Source organism: Sinocyclocheilus anshuiensis, unplaced genomic scaffold (genome assembly GCF_001515605.1).
Source record: "Sinocyclocheilus anshuiensis isolate Anshui unplaced genomic scaffold, SAMN03320099.WGS_v1.1 scaffold834, whole genome shotgun sequence".
In the NCBI taxonomy this organism is placed as follows: Eukaryota; Metazoa; Chordata; class Actinopteri; order Cypriniformes; family Cyprinidae; genus Sinocyclocheilus; species Sinocyclocheilus anshuiensis.
The window spans coordinates 39,276-59,978 of record NW_015540885.1 but is presented as its reverse complement, the minus strand read 5'-3'; the positions used below and the strand labels follow the sequence as shown (position 1 = coordinate 59,978).

The 20,703-nt window shown below is 37.7% G+C and overlaps 1 protein-coding gene across 2 annotated transcripts in view; it reads right to left on the bottom strand.

Moving 5' to 3' along the window:
- Positions 1 to 8,837: 8,837 nt before the first annotated feature.
- LOC107688674 (tumor necrosis factor ligand superfamily member 11-like) overlaps positions 8,838 to 20,703 on the bottom strand; it is a 12,966-nt gene continuing 1,100 nt past the window's right edge. Inside the window, exons 1-4 of one of the 2 annotated variants that reach the window (XM_016486396.1) lie at positions 18,661 to 18,868; positions 13,480 to 13,515; positions 10,927 to 11,062; positions 8,838 to 10,724 (exon numbers count right to left, since the gene is read on the bottom strand). In XM_016486396.1, coding sequence (XP_016341882.1) covers positions 10,300 to 10,724; positions 10,927 to 11,062; positions 13,480 to 13,515; positions 18,661 to 18,846 — 783 coding nt within the window. In that variant the 5' untranslated portion in view covers positions 18,847 to 18,868 and the 3' untranslated portion in view covers positions 8,838 to 10,299. Of the gene's footprint in view, positions 10,725 to 10,926; positions 11,063 to 13,479; positions 13,516 to 18,660; positions 18,869 to 20,703 lie in introns of those variants that run through there. The other variant, XM_016486397.1, reaches the window with a different exon arrangement.

Here is a 20,703-nt window from a genome sequence, read left to right as displayed (position 1 = left end):
CAAAATAATGATCTTTAAAAAAGCATCATATGACCCCTTTAAAGGTCCGCTCTGTCGCACATTACAAGCACCCTGTCAATGACTACGTTTGCATGGACATCAGTAATCTAATTATTTACCTTATTCTAAATAAGCCAATATTATGATTATGGTGTTTACATGAGTTGCTTTTAGAATATTCCTTTCATGTTCCTGTTTTACATGTTATAGTACATAGATCGATTAATGGCACATGTCATTACGTCCCCACGCGACGCCATCCGACGTCCCCTCCAGAATTTCACGTATAAACATATAGTTCGTCTTCGTGATGATGCCATGTACAGTTTTGGGTGTTTCATTTTTAATTTTATGAAAGCTTCAAGTGCAGTTAATTATTTGTACGTGCATACAGATGATGGCGGTGTTGAAGCTCTTTTATTTGCCGTCAAACAGTTGACCACTGCCGTGTGTGTATCCTGTCGCAAAATGCGGCGAAAAGTCCTAAACGACGGTAATAATGTGATTAAGGTGTTTACATGTCTATTCTGCACTTCAGTAATGCGACTAAAATAGGAACACTCCACATGTCTTAATTTGATTTCTGTTTACTTCGAATATGACTTTAGCCGGATTAAAGTAATCAAAAATCTCTGTTTACATGGTAGATTCTTAAACAGAGTATTGTCTTAATCGTGTTAAAATCGGATTATTGTTGTCCATGTAAACTGCCCTGTCTATTATCTTGTCACAGCTAGCATCCTCCACATTTCATTTCATTTAACTTCCTACTGTACTGAACTGGAGAGAAAAGAAGTAGCTCGTTGATCTGCCAGCTGTAGATCTTTATGCGGAGAACTCATTTTTTTGCATTTAAAAGGCCAAACGGATATTTTAAAAAGTTCACATTGTTGTTGCAGATGAAATATCCTAACACAGATAACATTAAATAAATATTATTTTCCAGGTTAAATGTTGATTATTAGTAACTCGAACCACTTTATCTAAACCTCCCTACTTAACCGTCGTGAACATCCGCCATGTTGATAGTATTTTAACGCTTTTTATTCGTGAACGAAACCCTTCACCAAAACGCAATGGATTGTGGGCAATATTAGCAATTAGAGTGTGCACGGATCCACACTTCAAAAATCTACCTGAAATAGTAGACCATCCGGGAACTTTTGGCATACTGTTTTCAACATATGCTTTGGGACACACTTATTCTAATCTCACATACTATTTAGGATGGATAGTATGAACATTGGGACGCGGGGTGAATACACAGCTTTTGTGAGGAAATAGCTTATCATTTAATGAATCGATGACCTGTTTGCTAATCTTCAACATGTTTTACACTAAACAATACTTTTGTTGGGAAATATATGTATATTTTGCCTTGATAAAAATGTTATTTTTTAAGAGAAGGTAGAGTAGGGAATGTCGCGACAGGTAGGATTCATTTACAGTATAATTACCAGCAAATGTGTTGCATTACTATTTAATAAAAGGTATGTAATATTGTTTATTATCTAAAAATATCTAAGTTTTCTTTCTTTGGTTTTCAGGTTTTACCTGAAATTAGACTTGTAATGACTATTAGGTCTATGTAATGACTATTATGTGACCATATTCCTCATGTTGATATAATGCATTTCAATGAATAAATGACATGAATTAGCCTATTTAAATTATTGTATTATATTGTATGTTGTTAATTGAAAACAAAATTTGTTCTTTCTATGGCTTCCGTTTCAATAGACTTAAAATGTGACTTGTGACTGCTCCGTATGATGATGATATAATGGTTTTTAATGAATAAAAAAAGGTAAATAAAAATGTATTATTTCTATGGCTTCCAGATTTCAACAAATAATTTAATTTTTTAGTGACTAGTATCAGTGTTATGTATGCCCAATCATGATGGGGTTTTTTTATGAACAGAATAAAACCTAATCTTAAATTGCAGTGACTAGTAAGTGACCAGCACATTTGCACTCTTTTTTTTTACTGTGCAACGGAAACTGTAACTGACTGTCGTTGAACCAGAGATTGGCCGTTTCTCAATATGCATTCTTAAGCAATAGTTCTCGCTCTACGTCATCATTAACCGTCAAAGTTCAATTCCATCCCTGCGTCCCAATGTTCATACTATCCATCCTAAATAGTATGTGAGATTAAAATAGATGTGTCCCAAAGCATAGTATGTTGAAAAGAGCATAAGAGCAAAGTCCCTGGATGGTCTACTATTTCAGGTAGATTGTGGATCCGGGCACACTCTGATGGCTAATATTACCCACAATCCATTGCGCTTTGAGAATGATTCAGTTCAGAACTACAAACACGAATAAAAAACATTAAATGCGTGCATAATTATGCAACATAGCGGACCGTTAAAGACGCAATTGTATAACGTGATAGTATGTCCCAAAGCTTGCCTACTCTTCTACTACACACTCAAAAGTGTGCACTTTTTCTTCACCAAAAGAGTACATACTTTAAGGGCGTAGTATAAGTATAGGCACATTGGGATGCAGCACAATACTCAAGAACGCAAATACAGAGGACGCGTGAAAGTGCTCGGATGCGTTCTTGATATCGAGGTGATAATTTTAACACTGACAACATATAGCTAGCATTAAATATACTGTACATGCCTAAGCCTAATTTTTTTTTACAAATACATATGGTAAACTAAAACAGAATACTATAAATACTATGAAAGTATTGTCTATAATAATCTGAAATAAATGTTAATAATCTAAATGACATTAGTATGTAATGTTATGTGTTATTTATTGTGTCTCACTCCTTATAACGTTCTGGGGTTGTCAGTTGAGCAACAAGATCACAGCGCATCCCAATTCTCACAAAGATGTGTTCTGTGTTCTCGCGTCCTTCCGAGTTCGTTCTTTCAAGGTAGCCTGACAAGACCGGTCTCCACGAGAACACAAGTCCGTTCTTTGTGTTCTTGGAATTGAGAAACAGCCACAGTTTTACTATTGGGAGATACTAGGGTCTGTATTACTTACTCTTGGATAAAGCGTAACGGTCAACTTGGATCACGTGTGCCTTGATAACCAATCACATTACAGCCTTGACGTCATTGAATTTCAGTCACAGTTGTGAGACACTCAATCGCCGTTTACGGATACCATAGGAATAAATGAGAAGTGCCGTAAGGTGTCCCAAATCGCACCCTAAACCTTTGCGGTCTTCCTCTTTCCGCAGTCCACACTTTCTTGACGAAATGCCGCTTTGACTGTCAGGAAGAAGTCTGCTGCGGAGCTGCAGAAGTACACATCGAGGGCGCATAGCGGCCGCAAAGGGGGCACTCACGAGCACCCTTCTGAAAGCTAAAATGACGAATGGGACACCCTACACTCTCGTGGACTTAACGGACACGCGTACGCGGCAGCCATTGTAAGTCCACAAGACCATAAGTGCACATGAAGTGTGCCATTTGGGACAGGGCCTAAATCAATTTCTGTTTATACTACGTGGCTGTTGAATGCTTGAATCTGATTGGTTGACGAACATTCAATGGTGTGCAATTATTTTCAGGGAAACACACGACTGAAGTAGTTCCAGGCAGGTCTTGACCGCATTACATGTCCAAATCACTTCGCCAAATGATTTCAGTGATTTCAAAGGTTACAGCTTACAACAGCAAAAGAACCAAAACCCACAACAACACTGACCAAGCAAATAAACATAGCAAACAATAGGATAAAACGACTAATTATTTCCATGTTTTTGCCACAAAATTACATTTTAGTACACTCTAAAAAGAATTCTGGGTTGTTTCAACCCAACTTTGGGTCAAATATGGACTAACCCAAGTGCTGGGTTAAAAACTTAATTTAAAAATTTAACCCAACATTCGGGTTAATCCATATTTGACCCAAAGTTGGGTTGAAACAACCCAGCATTTTTTAGAGTGTATGTATGGAAAGCACATACTCTCTTTCTCCCACTCTCTCTCCATTACAAAGGCACACACATACCCTGATAGCACACGTACATCAAGGAGATGTATATTTGACGTCTGCATTTACATCTGCAAGACGTAGCCTATTTTTTAGAGTGTTCGCTCATCTGCAATACGTCTATAGGACGTTTCCTATCAGATGTCAAATAGACGTTTAGAAAATGTCTATAAGATGTTTATGATAGAGTGTATGTAACTGACATCTTAGAGATGTCTATCAGATGTTTGTACACAGCAGATGCTTTCCAGATAAAGCAATCTTTAACTTGCAGATGTGTGCTATCTGGGTACAGTGACAAACACGGAAACATACACGCGCACAGAAACGTGTTGTCAGCGCTGCTCTGACGACTTTATCAGTAAAATCTACATGTTATTTCTTACAAGCGATGTAATAACGGCGCTGTTCTTGGAACAGATGAACTTACATTTTCGCTATTAGTAGAGACACTGCTGCCGAACACTGCTGAGAGGCACACAAACTCAGAGAGGTAATTCACACGCTTAATCCCTCTCTCTCTCTCTCTCTATCTCTCTCTCGGTCCAATAACTTTAACTGCATTAGTCTGCTATCAACGGTTCAAGCTTCTGTTGCTAGGTCTAAAATGACGTCTTGGAATTAGCAACGGAGGCGTTGGATGAGATGCGTAAGAAATAAATCCTACTCACAAGCGCGTTTTAAGGACAAAAACCTGATACATGTCTTTAAATACAACATCTGAACAACGTCTTGAAGTGTGGCAACCGTAGTATTAGCGGAATAATTGACTCCGCTCCACTTCGCGTCGTGGCCGAATCACCACCTCGGGTGTGCATTATGTTCTAATAATTCTACAGCCCATCGTCAATTATTCCTTACATAATATAAACCTAATTTATCAATTAAAATATATAATTAAAACACCTCTTCACAAAAAAAACCCCACTGTTTTCTTAATATACAAATCGTTTTAAATTAGCAACAAACTATTGAATGTTAGCTGACTAATCATTGTTTACAGTGGGTCTGTTCATTGAGTTGTTGTATGACCATGTGTGTGTGCCCGTGTGAGTGTTTGTGTAGGCCTACATCATGTTGCTGGTACTGTATGTGTGAATGGTCCTTTCCTGCATCTACAGTAGGTTATGTATCTCTACTCGTTTTGCACATGGACAGGGGAAGAGGAAGATTCAGAAAATCTTTAACCAGTGCATAGCCCAAGTTTGTGGTGAGCTCCTACGTAAGCAAGTAACCAAATGGGTTTCTGCCACTGGCATGTTTCTGCAGCTGAGCGTCCCATCATTCCCTCCTGTCCTCTTCTGATAGTAGTGGGGAGAGAAATCAGGACCATATGAATGACATTCCACCTCGTCTTCAGTCTGGGTGTGTTGCCGGTGGTTTGGGAAGTCTGGAGGCTCTACTGATTTAAGTCTATATTTCACATATCCTGGCTCAACCGTGCCTGAGTCATTTTGTTTCAAAAAGAGTCAGGAGTTGATGAGTTGGAAAAGAAATCATGCCAATGTGCCCAACACTCAAGCACAAATAAAGGCATAAACAATGTGAGCTCTGTCACCTTTGTATCTTCTTAATACATTCACATAGACGTACAGGGGATATGAACATGCTCACAAGGTGTGTTTTGCCATTCAGACCGTATCAAATCTTTCATTGTAAGAGAGTTTAAGTGGTTATTTAACTCAGGCAGACAAGATTTTTAGTTAGCATCTGTTATGTATCTTTTGGCCAGCCAAAAGTAGCCATTTTTTCAAGCAACATAGAAATCACAAATATTTCATGTGATTGATTGATTGATTGATTGACTTATTTATGTAGGTCAAGCTTTGAAAAAAATATTTTGAATTCAGTACAAGTTAAGCTCAGCTGACTGACATACAGCATTTGTGACAATACTGGTTATGACAAAATAGAATTTTGAGTAGCTGCTCAAGGTTACAGTGAAGTACCTATGTATAGTAGACAATGGTAAACAGCTGGTAAACAAAATAAAACGTAAAAAACAATAATAATACATTCTAAAACAGCATGTTTTAATCAGTTTCATTTGCAAGCAATATTCAAATCATAAATATTTATTTGCGGTGCCCATGTTTTTTTTTTTTTTTAAACCTTTATTTACATTTTTGGAGAACTTAAAAGCAAAAATATGAAGCTTAATATTTTTATCAAAGTACCTACATTATTTTGTTCTGTTAAATGTGCCCAACACTCTGAGCTGTTAATATGTTTAAATTATCATTTTTAAATTCATTTTAGGGTTTATGGTGTTACACTGCCACAGAAACAAATTTGTAAAATTGCATGTAACTTTACACAGAAAAGGTTTGGTACTCAAATTATATTTTTTCATCTGATAACAGGGTTCAGTCTTTCATGTAATATGTAGATAACATCTTTGCCTTTATGTGTTTTTTTTTAATGTTATTTAATAACAATTTCTGCACTTCATTTAGTCAGCTTAAACCCTGCTCCTGCAAGCTCACTTTTAAGTGCACATCTCAAAATCCAATAAAACAACAAAGGCACTTATTTTTTATGATAGTCTATTACAGAAGAAAAGCTCTGTTGCTATTTCTATTTCATCTCGATTTTAAACATTGTAACTAGGTGGTAATTGTATGTTCTGCTTTCATCAAAGGTGGTACTTGGCCTGAACTTGGCGGTTCACCCTAAAAGCATGATCATGGTCATGTGATCTGTAGTGGCCACTGTCACTCTCATCTGATAAATGTGGACATTGATTGGAATTGTGCTGTCCAAGGTCCTGAAGCCTGTAGAAACACAAGCGGACATCAGCAGGGGGCCTTTGTTTGAGGTGGTAATGTGTTTATTTTTGTTTTGGTAATATGATATCAATAAACAACTATCACATATCATATAGTGTATTGTAATATCAGTAATATTGCATAGCTGTGTATAGGTAAGATGTTGTAGACGTTCAGTGTCAGAGTGCTGCCCACAGTGCCCAGTACAAACAACTGGCGAAGCTTAGTCAGCAAAGGAAGAATGCATGAGCGTGCAAATTGCTAAGCAACTTTAATGTGCATAACAATACTCCCAGCTGCTCCATAAATCTAAACTTGAAGCCATTTCCCTCTCACCACAGAATCCCATTAAAAGAGGCACTCTTTGAGTTAGCTAATCTAATAATGTATCATTGCCTGTGATATATGCTTACAAAAGCACAATTTAATCACAAAACATTTCATTCCACATCAAGCCCATAAACATTTCACACTGGGTTGCTAACATCTGATGACCACAGAAATGTCTTATGGTGAAGTGTGTGCTGTAAAGACAGCTGTAAATGGACCAGCATTTACACATATGGCTGCACGGGTAGATCATGGATAGATTGTTCAACTGTCTCCAAACGAAAACGTGAAACAATCAGTTCAGCTGCAACACTAAGTTTTTGTGTAACCCGAAACCTTTATTTTTGCACATGCAAACAATAAAGTCTAAAAAGAAGAAGAAAGAAAGAAAACTCAGCCTACATATAGGGGGTATAAAGCCAGTGTGTGCACACAGTACAGTTGGCAAACATCCTGGCATTTTTATGGGACCCCATACATGCCAAGTATTGAGAAATGTAATTGCTTCAAAAAAAAAGAAACTTCGAGAGACAGAGCAACATTTGCTGTGCTAGCATTCAAAATGAAACTGCATCTGCAGTAAAAGTAGGAGCCAAAACTTACACCACTTTAAATTTTTAGTCATCAAATAATAATAATAATAATTATTATTATTATTAAACTGTATCAAAGTTTTTCAAAAATGAACAAAATCAACTTTGTATAAATTGTGTGCTATATATTTGGAATTTACATTTTGAACAAAAAAAAAATTAACTTTAAAAGCCCTTGAAAAATGTTTTTACAAAAATGTCATGAAATGTTTTTCATTTTATGCTTACATCACTTGACATTTTGGGAGTTATTATTATTATTACTATTATTATTATTGTTATTATTATAGAAAACAGTATAAATGTTTTTCAAAACACACAACCAACATTAATACAAATATTACATTCTAATTACAATTTAAATTTTAACGTTTTTTTCTCCTAATATTAATTTGTCATTGACCTGTTTACTGCAAAAACATTTTTTTTTAATACTGATTATATGAAGAAAAAAACTATTTAAACTTTGTTATGAAACTGTCTTTGAAACATTGTAATGAATAATTCAAACGTATTATATTTTTTTCCCCCCTTAACAATTGCAATATTGAGGTCAAGCGTCATATGTGGCCATTTCCATCACCCTTGGATTTCACAGACCACAGTGCTTTCAGTGGTTGGCTATGTTGAGTGATGAGCACTAGCATTGCGAGTTCCTCTCAAATCAATGTTAACTTGAGTTAGACTTGAGAAAACACAACGGGACGCAGTTTTGTTTTGGTTCTCCTACTTCTATTCTCTCAGCATGGAAGAGGTCCAAGCTAAATTTTGGTCCAAATATCTGCAGTGAATTAGAAAATAAAACAACCGCCACTAATGGGTGGATATTATTTTAAGGACGACCATGTTCCCACCTCACAGCTAGCGTAATTCACCCGTTTTCTTGACAATACCACAAAGAAAGGAAAGACCAAACATTTACTTTAGCTGTCACATCCAGAGAGGAGCCAGTTAACACTGGGAAATGCCTGGACTTTTTCTTTGTCGAGGCAATATTAAAATAGACTTAACGCATATGTAAACTAAGAATGCCTAGGAGGTGGAAAACATGGTAAATAACAGCGTTTAACACTTCACATCACATTATCAAAAGTATTTTTCATTAACAAATTGGTATTTTATTTAGAAAAGTATCTTTATTGAGTATAAATAAACATAATAAAACAAAACATCTGCTAATGTGAAAAAAAAAAAATTTGACTAAGGCTGCAAACCTTTTTAGGCTTGCTTTGGGTTGGGAACAATATATTCTGCTGTCCACAAACATTTGCACACAGAATTGTCAAATTAATTTTACTTAAATACAAAGTTTCTTAGTGAGAAACTAATCAATTTCTGCTTTAAACAGGAGCCCTGTGCCTGGGACAAAAGCGCATGTATAACTGACCTAAAGTCAATGCCCTTCATCCAAAACCTCTTGAAGAATGGAATAAAGGCAATTATATAATTATATACACTGTACAAAACTGTACAGACAGAACATCTGACAAACATTCTATCATCATAGAAAATAAATAAATACACTTTAGTGCATTAAAAAAAATTAAATTAGAGCGTACCAAACTCAGTTTGGTTCTGCACATCGCTTCTCACACGGAGTCAAAGACAGTCCAGCTGCCTTGATTTTGCTGAATGTTTGTATACGTTTTGTTCAAGAAATTTAAATGTCAACACCATTAAAAAAAACAAACGGCAGCTCTAAATGTCCAACAGTGAAATTCGTCAATCAGTAAAACATCCTATTCTTGATAAGAGGGGTGACAGGAAGTGTCTATCCACCTGTTGGGCATAATTCAGTTGTCCTTGACAGATTCTGCATGATCAAATTTCCAAAGTTCAATTAATCATGCTTGTTAGATTGAAACATTTCATGGTTTTTGTTCCGTTTTGTTTTATATCCCGATCCAGTCGATGAGATGTAATGATGAAGTTCTTAAACTAGGGATGCACAGCTACTTTTTTGGAACTAACTGATAACAATACGTCACTACGACTAAGGCTGCAATTTATACAATACTTTAATGAACCAGAAGTTCATATTAAGTATGTTTCGACGTAAATTTGAGCACTTAGTTCACACGTTTTTCCTCTGTTGTGGAGGTCGCCACAGACTACTGCGTTCTTTACTAGGACTGTCCAGCATCTCTCCACCGCTGTGATTCACTGCACGGTTGTTGGTATTGGAGCACTTTAAGAGTATGGGTACCAGTATTGGACTAATACCTATTGCCAGCAGGGGCGCCGCTAGTGTTTCTGGGCCCCTTGGACAGTTTTTGCCTCGGCCCTCGTTGAAATTGCGATCGCGTCCCAGGGATTGCATCGGGACCCTCTCTGGTCAGGACCCTTGGAATCGTCCTAACCTTCACCCCTTTGTGGCGCCTCTGATTTCCAGTATCGGTACTTAACAATAAAAAACACGGACAGAGGGCTGAGTCCATTCTTGGTCTTCTAGTGCTGGTACTTAAGAGCTTCAATGGCACAATTGCAAAGTGTTCAAACTTATAATGTGCTCTTAAAAGTCATCTATACTGAACAAAAATTCAAAAGTCAGTGATCAAAAACAAGTGCTCAGTGGTTCATGATCACTTAAAAAAAATGCAAAATGTGCATAAATATGTTCAGTAGCAAAAATGATGCAAATCAATCGCTTATCTTAAAAGTACCAAAATATGTGCCTTCAGCTGCTGGGTCCAGCAGCCATGCATTGGATACGCGGACAAAAATACCATCGCCCTTATTCAACTGGATGCCTCGGCCCTGCTCCACGCAGTACATGTTGAACGTCGCGATGTTCCACTGCAGCGTGCCGCCGCTTTTTGTAAGAAGAATAGGTGTAATTACAGACTGCGTGTGCTTCTCATGATAAATGTATTGAAACAACTGTACATTGCTGACGTCCTCTTTGCCCGAGTCATGTTCTTCAGCGTATCGAAAGCAGGTCTTGGCATATACATAGTAGTAGCCAGCTTCATCCACTAGAATTCGTCCGTCACGGTATTTCATCTTCTTCAAATTCAGCCCTTGAAAATCATCCCAGGTGATTATGGTTAATTCATTTCGATCTTCTGCAAAAGCAACAGTCAGAAAAAACAAAGTTTGATATAAATATGGTTATATGTTACATCAAGATCACTTCCGTTCTCTTTAGTTATATAAAATAGAATATATTTTTCATGACAAAATTAAAGCCAGTCAAAGTCACAAGTCTCTAACATTTCAGGAAACATTTCATGCCACGTGATTCTAAAATATACAGCATATGCTTACTGGCTGCAAAGTTAGTCGGCGTCTTGATGGGAAGGTGAGCTGACGGCATGCGTGTGTCCTTTTTTTGCCGAAATCTTTCCTTCTTCTCCTTGCAACTTTTGATTGGATCGGCTATTAAGGTTTCACTGTGCATTTCCTGAGAAAGAACAACCAAACACATTACTGAATGATCTTCACTGTGCAGACTCCTATGATCATGTAGACTCCAATAAGAAAACAAATAAACAATGGATATTTGTGACCCTGGACCACAAAAACAGTCATAAGGGTCAATTTTTCGAAATTGAGATTTATACATCATCTGAAAGCTGAATAATGAATGAGCTTTCCATTGATGTATGGTTTATTATGATAGGACAATATTTGGCCGAGATACAACTATGTGAAAATCTGGAATCTGAGGGTGCAAAAAAATCTAAATATTGAGAAAATCGCCTTTAAAGTTGTCCAAATTAAGTTCTTAGCAATGCATATTACTAATCAAAAATTTAATTCTAATATATTTACAGTAGGAAATTTACAAAATATCTTCATGGAACTTTACTTAATATCCTAATGATTTTTGGCATAAAAGAAAAATCTATAATTTTGACCCATACAATGTATTTTTGGCTATTGCTACAAGCATACCCCAGCAACTTAAGACTGGTTTTCTAATCCAGGGTCACATTTAATGTTTATTGTAGATCTCTCACATAGAGGAGTGGGATTTTGGACCAGTGACATGACTATTCTAATAGCTCCAATAGTTCCATAACCTCATGTTGTAACCTCAGGCTGGTTGGGATAAATATCGTTCTCCGATCAATTTTCATGGGTGAAATCCATTTGGAATCCATGTGATTGGGAATTTCAGGTTTATCGATCATCGATATCAGATTTCGCATCAGGTTCAGTTGGGCATGCGAATGTTCTGCAGTGACAAGCCACTTTGTTACAAACTAATTTCTCTGTGAGCTACACTACGAAGGATGGATGTAGGAGTTACAGACTTTAACTCAACACCATGCCTGATAGGTGAGACCATGTCAAAAAAGATTAGCAAGAGATGCAATAACAATGTCAGGCTACAAATGTGTCATGCTGTTTCCTCTCTACAGTTTCACCTGCTCAGGTATGACTGAAATGTTAGAAAGTATTAAATGTCTGTTAGCGTGCAAGGTGTCTTTAAAATGGAGTCAACAATCCAGCAAGTCTGAAACACACTGAATTCTTAAATACACTCCCTTCAACTTGAGCATGTCGCGGATATGTCAGCATTTTATGTATGATACCACAAAGAGATTTATAAAAGTGGTAGTAGATTAAGGCATAAGTAAAAGCTATATTTATGAAATATGAACTAAATATCTAAATGTGATAATATTAGGGGTTTTTGTCCTATACTAGCATCGAATAGCAAACAAGCATAATAATTAGGGCTTTCGAGCGCAGAGTTCTGGATGTTGTTCGGTGCTCTGACCTTCTTAAGAATTTTGGTAGACCGCAAAGTAGGCCAGCAGATACAAGCTTCAAACTAGATTGCATTTGAGCAACATTAAAAAGCCATGGCATAACATATATTTAAACACTTTTTTTCAGGTTTACATTTCCTCTGAAATAAGTTCCCCCAGGGTAATGATAAAAACAGTACACTTCTCATGACCTGGCAAAGCAAGAAAAAAAAAAGAGAAAACCTTCAAAAAGATCATGAATAGAAATTTGATATAGCATTAAAGCCATAATATAATGACAAGCCCTCACAACATAAACAAAGAAGGAAATACTCTTTTAAATTCCTGTATGAACTAAAGTCAACACACTTTATCTCTCCTCTGATCTCTTTTCACAGATTCTTCTGATATTGAGACAAATCTATTTCTTAACCGCAGCCGAATGTCTTTTCCAAACCCTACAATTACACTCTACTACATGAGCACAGCACAATGAGCATAGGATAACTGCATCCATACGGACCATATATAGATGTTTAAGCAGGTCCTTTGTAATTATAGAGCCAGTAGCCATGAGACATGGCTAAATATCCAAACTAAGCTCCTGACAAAGAACAGTTCCAGGGACTTGACCTTATCACAAGCGACTACATCGTCACAGTTAAGGAAATGCTGTACAGCAGCCGTGGTATTGTGGCGTGTTTATTCTTGTCTTTAAAAAAAATATGTGAAAATACCAATGCAGAGCCCATGTTTAACAATGGGACATTGGTACCATTAATGCAAGAAGCACATTCTGCTTGTCCAATAAACACTACTTACAGATCACTGATACATGTGTCAGAATGTCCTTGTTTGTGCTAACAGAAGGAAATGCCTTGCTATAAGCACGTGAAATGTTAATAATGCTAAGGAACGATGAATGTCAAATTGGTCTCCGTTTTTTGGCATACCATCACACCCCAACCAGCAAAGATTCCTAAAGGCAAATTGTGTTGTGTAAAATGAGGAAAAGAACTGCAAACTGCAAGAAACTGCAACCTGATGCGGTTTCTGCGTCTGAGCCAAAATGCACAAACATGAGAAACACAGACTCGTCTTTTGAAGTTTATTAGCTCACCTCATTAGGACTCTGCTGGGCTGAGGCAAGGTTGACCTGTAAAACACAACAAACACAGTTCAGTTACACAACTGCATCCAGCAGTTAGTACCACTGCACACTGCATGCTTTTAATGAACTAACGGGAAAGCAGGCTTAGTTTCATTAAGAAGTTAAACTCCGCTTGACATGCTCAGAGAACAAAAGTGATGTAAGATGTGCATTTAAATCCAATTCGATGAGAACTATTATGTTAAGCAAGGTAAAACATCCTGGTTATTCTCTTCAGCCATGTCCTGACCAATGCACTCCTTCAGCATGGGTGGTAAAACAGAATAATATCATCACATGGGGATTAATTGAGGTGCTTATTATGTTCATATCACATACTATAAGCAGCAGATCCACATCTGCACCCGCAGAATGCTGCAAAATGGAACGGTTGCCATTCATAAAATTCTACAAAAACTATTGCTTTCGTTTATTGCATATTTTGACTGAATCTTTTTTACTAATACGAGTCTCAGATCTCACATTTTACCATGGTAAAATCTATTCCCCAGAATTGCATAGATATAACCTCAAAATAAGTGCAGAAATTGCAAAAACTTATTTCCATTTGGGTCTAATGAAGGAGGAGGCTTGTCTTCGTCAAGTATCTTCAAGCACAAACAAGTTTTTCTGCTATCACTACATCAGCCATATTTTCGGAAATGATATAAACTGTTCTCACAGAACTTAGATTGCGAGTATTTAAAGCAGTAGAACTAGGGCGTAAACACCTATCTGAAACTATGAATAGTGCAGGTGCTCAGTTACAACGTAATATGATATACTGCAAAATCCGAAAATCCGAAAGTAACACCAGATGGAATGCTAATAGACAGAATGAGAGAGACATGCAGTGTGTGATTTTATTCTGCTTTCCTCTGATGCACTGAACTGCATTTGAAACGCATGTGCTATAAAATGAATGAGAATAAGCTTTTCGCGAATGCATTTCATTATCATATATGGTTGGGTTATGTTGAGGATTGTCCCTGCATCCATTTCTGAGGATAACATGAATCATGAGCCAAACACAACTGACATTCATCTTTTTCCCTTTCTTGCATCCGTTTTTTTGTCCTTCCACCAGCACACGAGAAGCCTCTGACATACACTGCTGCGTTTGGGCCAAAGCCTCACAAAACAAGATGTCATAATATTCTCCACAGCATTCAAACTACAGGAGAGAGATCTGGGCATGACAACGTGAGAGCTGTTTCTCAGCATCCCATTCACTGCAGCTCCGCCAAACACTTAAGTATCAAACCACCAGATGAGCAAATGAAGTCAGAGGGAATGTTTTGGAGAATAAGGGTGAAAGGGCAAACTTGACATGACCAGCAAAAACAACCTTCCCAAAGGGGAAAAAAATAACTCTTTAATTCATCACAATTTCTGAATTCAGGAAATTATGTTCAATATTATTTAAAAGCATCTTAGGATGCAGCTATAAAGTCTAGACAAAGAAGAACCTTTGACCATTGACCACTTTTATAGCTCGGGTGACTTTAATAGTATTCCAATGTACTCAAAAAAAGAATGAACTGACATGTCCAACCTTTTGATGGACACTGTATGTCTTTGTATCACTTGTGGGAGACCCTCAACAGTGTTGGGGGTAACGCATTACAAGTAACGCGAGTTACGTAATCAGATGACTTTTTTCAAGTAACTAGTAAAGTAACGCATTACTTTTTAATTTACAAGAGAATATCTGAGTTACTTTTTCAAATAAGTAACGCAAGTTACTTTTTTTCCAATTTATTGATTGACAGCTCTCCTGTCCCCATTCTGAGAGAAATCAGATGTTGTTACGGTAGTTCTAAAATAAATATGAATATGCATTAATTCATCTCACTTAAATTACGTAAAAAAAAAATTACGTAAATTTACTTTCCCTTCAGCCTGAGGCTTATTCATTTCATGTTTGGTGTGAAAAATATATCTTTTTTTATTTTAAAAACAAACAAGCAAGCCCTGTCCAGATTTAAAAAGTAACGCAAAAGTAACGCAACACATTACTTTCCATAAAAAGTAACCAAGTAACGTAATTAGTTACTTTTTTTAATGGAGTAACGCAATATTGTAATGCATTACTTTTAAAAGTAACTTTCCCCAACACTGACCCTCAACAACAGAGTAATGTCTGTTTTCTCCAGATTTCTGGAAAACGCGGAAAAAGGAAAGCAGTGCTGGAGCAACAACACATTCATGAAGATCAACATTGCCAAAAACCAACATTTCCCGCGTCAGCAATTGGATTATACAGTTATTCCCAGAACAAAACTTGTGTGCAAAACTAACATTTAATAACCATCAAACTGAACTACAGTAACGTGTGCGAGCAAGTTCTTGTGAATCAATAAATACTGTTGAGTTCTACACATAAAACACAATTGTCTCACATTAATATATTTGTGAGGTGATATTAGTAGCAATAAACACTTTTAACACGTTTACGACAATGTTTCTTGTCCCCTGCAAGAACACAGAGATTCAACTCACTACCGAATATACTTTTTTAAATAAACCAGTTCAACCAATCTGAATCAAAGTGGAGCGACGTTTAAATTTCAGAGTTCAAATCAAATGATCTGTTGAATGTGCGACTTAATTGGATAGACCAGATTCATACCTTTTTATTATTATTATTCTTTTAGTCAAACACTAATTACCTTCAACAGTCGTGCAGCTTGTAAAGTATAGAAACAATTGGTTTAGGAATCTAGGTTCAAAACACACTCGGCACAAAAGCACTGAGAGGGCACAAGACGCTTCTTCGAACGCGGCGCGTCTCGCACACTCTGAACGGTCCTGCAACGCTTGACATTCAGAGTTCAAAGCAGGTTAAACGAAAGCAGGCCTCAAAACTGCTGAAACGCAAGTAAAACTAAGATTCATGCACCTAAATTGTGACAATGCCTTTAAAAAGTGTTGTAATGGAAGAGTTTATGAACTGTTTTCTCCCGGGTGCATTCCGCCTGTCTTTGCTTCCTTGAGAGTTCCTTACCCAGAATTACACAGATCTTCCCTCAACATAAGTCCAGAAAATGCAAAAACTTATTTCCATTTGGGTCGAATGAATAAAGAGGAACACTGTGGTCTTTGTCAAGTACGTTCAAGAACAAGCAAGTTTTTCTGCTATAACTACATCAGCCACATTTTTGGAAATGAAATAAACTGTTCTCACTGATCTTGGATTGTGATCACTATTTAAAGCGGTAAAACTAGGGCGTCAACACCTATCTGAAACTATGAATAGTGCAGGTGCTCAGTTACAAGGTAATATGATACACACCACAAAATCCAAAAATCCGAAACTGTCTGTAACTGTAAGTAACACCAGATGGAATGCTGACAGACAGAATGAGAGAGATACGCAGTGTGTGATATTATTCTCATTTCCTCTAAAGCACCGAAACTGCATTTGATATAGGCCTACATGCGCTATAAAAGGAATGAGAAGAAGCTTTTTGCAAAAGCATTTTATTATCATATATGGTTTGGTTCAGATGAGGATTGTCCCTGCATCCATTTCTGAGGATAGCATGAATCATGAGCCAAACACAACTGACATTCATCTTTTTCCCTTTCTTGCATCTGTTTCTTTGGCCCTCCACCAGCACACAAGAAGCCTCCGACATACACCGCTGCGTTTGGGCCAAAGCCTCACAAAACAAGATGTCATAATATTCTCCACAGCATTTAAACTACAGGAGAGGTCTGGGCATGACAACATGTGAGAGCTGCTTCTCAACATCCCATTCACTGCAGCTCTGCCAAACATATAAGTATCAGACCACCAGATGAGCAATGAAGTCAGAGGAAATGTTTTGGAGAATCAGGGTGAAAGGGCAAACTTGACATGACCAGCAAACAACCTTCCCAGAGGGGAAAAAAAGAGAAGTCTTTTTACTTTATAGCAACCATTACACTACTACAAGCTGAATTTCTGAATTCAGGAAATTATGTGCAAAGCATCTCAGGATGCAGCTCATGAAGTTAGTTTGGAGTAAACAGAGCTGGAATCTAGACAAAGAAGAACCTTGGATTTGTTCAGCATGTTTTGGGCACTACATAATTCCTATTTGTGTTATTGTATAGCTCTGGTGACTTTAATTTTATTCTAATATACTCAAGACAGGAATGAGCATACATGTCCAGCCATTTGACTGACACCGCATGTCTCTGTATCACTTGTGGGAGAGCCTCAACAGCAAATTTAATGTCTGTTTTCTCCAGATTTCTGGAAAACGCGGAAAAAGGAAACCAGTGCTAGACCAACAACACATTCATAAGGATCAGCATTGCCAAAAACCAACATTTCCTGCGTCAGCATTTGGATTATACAGTTATTCCTAGAACAAAACTAGTGTACAAAACAAAACTATTTAAACATTTAATAACCAATGACAACGACAGAATTCGGAATCAAGAAAGATCAATAGATCTGCACATATAAAACACAACTCCTATATCACACACTGATATATTTGTGAGGTGATATTAGTAGCAGTAATGTCAAAAGAAAAGAAAAATACATGTTTACGATAATGTTTTTGTCGCCTGCAAGGACACGGAGATTAAAATCCCTGACAAATATACGTTTGTTTGCTTTTTTTTTAAATAAACCAACTTAAGCTATCTGAATCACTGAAAATGTATGGACATCAGGAGCTTTAACATTTTGACAACTCTCTGAAGCGACGTCTAAATGATGACAGAATATAAAGTTGAAATCAGATGATCTGTTGAAGGTGCGACTTAATTGGACAGACCAAATTCACACCTTCAAATACTAAAGTCAAAGACTTTTTACCTCTAACAATCGTGCAGCTTGTAAAGCATAGAATCAATTGCACTTGGCAGAAAAAAGCACTGAGTGGGCACAAGGCGCTTCTCCGAGCGCGCTCTCCTTCTGAAGTTCAAACGCGGCGCGTCTCACACTCTCTGAACCGTCCTGCAGCGCTTGACATTCAGAGTTCACAGCAGGTTAAACGTAACCAGGCCTCAAAAGTGCTGAAACGCAAGTAAACTTTAAAATGCATGCACCTAAATTGTGACAAAGCCTGTAAAAGTGTTGCAATGAAAGAGTTTATGAAATGAGGGGGACTGTGCTTTCTGCCTGTCTTTGCTTCCTTGAGAGTTCCTTACCTCTCGCAGATAACCGGTTAAGTGCAACAAAATCGCCACACTCGACGCGACCTGCAGCAGTCCCATGACAGCGAGCGTGCCGAATATGAGCGCTCTGTGCGTGGAGCCCGTGTGCGCAGCGCGCCCCGGAGCCTCTTCCATGTCGATATGATTCCGCAGGTACTCGCGATAATCATTAGCTGCCATGAGCGCTCGATCGCGGCACAGATCCTCTCTCAGTGGCAGGACTCGACAAATGATCAACGATTCATATAAACATGTGGGTGGGCAATGCTGTTGGCTTCGGAGACAGCCAATCAGATAATAGGCACAGATGATCTCGCTTTTTCATGTTTCCTTTTTTCTTTTCTTCACTTCTTTTTGTGTGAGTTCAGTCAAGAGCAGGTTGTTGTAGTCGTATTGCTATCTAAAGAGACGAGGACTACGCTAACCTGGAGATGCACGTGGCTCTTACTTTCTACTTAAAGTAAATGTTTTAAATAAATCAGGGTATTTGTTATTATAAGGCTAAATATCTTTCCTTGCAACAACCACACAAACCGCAATGAGATTAAACTGACAGCTTCCTAAAACCAGTGAGATTAACATGACAAGTGCATAATAATAAACCACTTGTACTTTAAACCCACTGTAATGGGACTGCGTTGATAATGACTTACTTCCTGGAGTGATGTAATATTGTTGGCTCCTTTCTGTTGTAATACTGAGACTACACAAGACAGTGGCTGTGCTCAATCTTGTGCTACCTAACTAGACAGCATTTATTGGTGTTATTCCTAGTGATCTGCCTAGCTAGTCAATCATTTTGGGCATCAAATTTAGTGGGCTGCCTATGCAGACACCAGTTTTTGACATCACTGAGTTGCCTACCTAGACAGCATTTTTGGTGTAATACCTAGATGCCTACATAGACAGCATGTGCTCATGTGCTACCTACCTAGATATGGGTGTTATACCTAGTGATCTGCCTACCTAGTCAATCATTCTGGGCATCAAAGTGAGCTGCCCATCATTAAGTTGCCTACATACTGTAGACAGACATTTTGGTGTAATGCCTGAGCTGCCTACATAGACAACATATTTGGGCATCATATCTAGTGAGCTGCCCACCTAGACAGTATGGGTGTCGATGCAGACACCAGTTTTGGGAATCATACCTAGTAAGCTGCCTCTCCTAGACAATTTTTGAGCTTCATATGTAAACACCAGTTTTGGACATCATATTATATACCAAGACAGCGTGTTTTGGGCATCATGCCAAGTGAGCTGTTTACTTAGACAACAGGTTTAGGCACCATGTCTAGTGAGCTGCTACATTTTTGGAATCATGCCTAGTGAGTATTTTTGGATGTCGTACCTATTGAGCCACCCAGGTAGAGAAAAAAACAAAAACAAAACAAACGAGCTGCCAGCCTAAGGTATCACAAGCGCATTCCAAACATCCTGTCTAAGAAGGCAGCTCACTAACTTTTGAGTCACCAGCGAAAATTTCATCAATACTGCTAAAACAGATGTTTTTGTTCCTACACAATCTATACCGTATTGAACAACTCACACAGAATTCAACATTTGCAGTCCAAAAACAGTTTTTCCAAATAACGCCCACTTTTTAGATCAGCATCCATGATATTCCTGAAGAGAATCAATGAGTCACCGAGTGTTTATCTGAAATTATAAACATGCTGCAATTCCTCTTGTTATTGCCAAGCTGAAGCGATGTTAAAAAGAACAGAGCTTCGTAAACAAATGTGCCTTTTGATGTTCAAGCAATTACAAATCCCAGCAGAAAAACCTGTTTTAAAACAGCAGAGAAAACGCCAGTTTGCGAAAGAGAATTGATGAACATCAACAGAGTTCATGTGCTTGGCTATCCCTCATTCATCCAGCCTCCAGCGCTGAAAGCTTGTAATGCATGCTCCACCATTATATCAGCTTTTTTTCAGAACCACAATTATTACTCTGGTTGCAAACAGCACCACGCTGGAGTTTGTGTGACTTCTGCGTAACTCGTGTCCGCTCGCAGTGATTGCAACGAGCATTCCT